General features: G+C 36.8%; 1 protein-coding gene across 1 annotated transcript; it reads left to right on the forward strand.

The window, feature by feature from the left end:
* LOC105769642 (17.3 kDa class I heat shock protein) lies at positions 1–880 on the forward strand. Its single transcript, XM_012590413.2, has one exon. The coding sequence runs from the start codon at positions 209–211 to the stop codon at positions 677–679; it is 471 nt and encodes a 156-aa protein (XP_012445867.1). The 5' UTR covers positions 1–208; the 3' UTR covers positions 680–880.
* The last annotated feature ends 1,493 nt before the right edge of the window (positions 881–2,373 follow it).

The raw sequence follows: 2,373 nt of genomic DNA on the forward strand, positions 1-2,373 counted from the left end.
ACACTAGAATTCTAAAGAAAACAACCAAGAAAAAGGTAAAGAAAAGATCTTGTGAAGACTAGAATTTTCCGCAAGTCCTATAAAAACCCCACTCCAGGTGCTCTAAGTACTCAGACAAGCAAAGCATACAAAAACCAAGACGAGTTTCTCAATCTCCCAAAATATCATAATCCAAGTTTCCTGTTAATCCCAGTTTTCTATCCTGAAAATGGCTATGATTCCAAGCTTTTTTGGCAACCGCCGCAGCAATGTCTTTGATCCTTTCTCTCTTGATGTATGGGATCCTTTCAAGGACTTCCCCCTTTCTTCTTCACTCACCTCACAAACCCCGGAAACCTCAGCGTTTGTGAATACCCGAATTGACTGGAAAGAAACCCCAGAAGCGCACGTGTTCAAGGCTGATGTTCCGGGGCTTAAGAAAGAAGAGGTGAAAGTGGAGGTTGAAGATGACAGAGTGCTTCAGATAAGCGGAGAGAGGAACATTGAGAAGGAAGACAAGAATGACACATGGCATCGCGTGGAACGCAGCAGTGGGAAGTTTATGAGGAGGTTCAGGTTGCCTGAGAATGCCAAGATGGATCAGATCAAGGCTTCCATGGAAAATGGTGTGCTTACTGTCACTGTTCCCAAACTGGAAGTGAAAAAGCCCGATGTCAAGGCTATTGACATTTCTGGCTAAACGATTGAACTTGGGTTTCTAAATCGTGTCTTTCAACACTGCCAGATCAGAGTTCAGTTCCCACTATGCGCGATCCATAATATATGTGTGTTTACGTATGTATGTATAAAACTTTTAAATAACGTTGTGATTTGTAATGGTCTTAATTTTGTAGTTTGGTCTTTTATGTATCTGTAATAATATAAATATCTCAATTTTATATATCTGTTTGCGAAGTTCTGTTTTTTCTTAGATTGAATACCCTATGCCTTGACTCAGTCCCTTTTATAAACTTTCTTATGACCTTTTCCCCTTCGATAGTCTCCGAAAAGTTGCTGATAAACAATTCCAACTCGCGCAAATATTTTCCGAGGTTGAGTTCCAGCGGCAGTGGCTCCAAAAAGAAAATCTGCCATTGCTTTAGGAGTCGACACTTTGGGGTGCGCATTTCACTGTTAGTCCTTTTTCTTCAGTAACTTCATTGTGAAATCTTCAGGCAACAACTTGCCGGAGCACCGAAAAGGAGGGCCTGTTTGTTGTTCCTCAGCCATTTCCCATGACAGTCGTTCTCATATAAAACTGAATTAGGAGCTCTGTTTCGTCAAGCCACTATCTGCACCTTCTATATCCTCTTCTAATAAACTGCTAGAAGCAGTTGGAACAATAGCATTGTTCGTTGTGTCTGTATTCACGGTGTAAGATTTTAGCTACAATATTGAAGCTTGTTGCTGTACTGCAAGAAAGATCAGTGACATGGCGTCTTTATCCACTGTGTAGATTTTAGCTATAATATTGAAGCTCAGCGACACAAATATTAAGGAAATATACCTTGCGAGGGCATATAACCCTCTTGCTGGGGTTGTGGAAATGAATGCCATGTGAGTAGATGGCAGCACTGGTGGATGCTTAGGAGCTCTCCTGCTTATGCGCCACGGTTTCACCTCAAGTACATGAAATTAGGGTGAGTTTGGATGGGCGGTGCGTTTACCTGCGGTTAATGTAAAAATAGCGGTGGCGGTGAGATTAGATACTATAGCAATACTGTAGTATGAGACAAAAAGTAAAGTAAACGTACCGCACTACACCCAATTGCCCATCCAAACCTATCTTTAGTGACAGAGCGAGGATATTAATATTGGGGTGAAAATTAAAATTATAAGTATTATGTAATAGACGATTTAAACATATAGACAATCGATTTAAAAGAAGCGGTATTCTAATATGAAAATTAATTTAAACATATAAAAATATATTCAAAAGAAACAATATTCTAACAATAAAGATAAAATAGCTAACATTTGACTCTATTAATAATTTTTTATTCTGTTTTCATAGAAATGCTCACTGCTTCACAAGTGATATAATTTTAAACAAAGTGATCAATGTTTTCTCTCTTACTTTGGCTGTAACTTCTTGTAAGATTATCTAACTATTTTTGTTTCGTTTTTACAATTCTAACAAGTTAAAAACTATTTCCTAATCATTTTCCATAGAAAAACATACACACTTCTCTTAATTTTATAAGCTTCCAAGTTTTCATCAATATCTTTTAATGGCAACTTTTAATATACTTAATAAAACAAATTTGAATATTTAAAATCTATGAAAAGTTTGAAGAAAAACATGCCTTATATTTCAAATTTGGAGGAAAAATAATAAATAATATTTTTTCTTCTTTTCTTGCTAAGCACCATATGAATCTTTTTTTCTTTATA

This window comes from Gossypium raimondii, chromosome 5, assembly GCF_025698545.1.
Source record: "Gossypium raimondii isolate GPD5lz chromosome 5, ASM2569854v1, whole genome shotgun sequence".
In the NCBI taxonomy this organism is placed as follows: Eukaryota; Viridiplantae; Streptophyta; class Magnoliopsida; order Malvales; family Malvaceae; genus Gossypium; species Gossypium raimondii.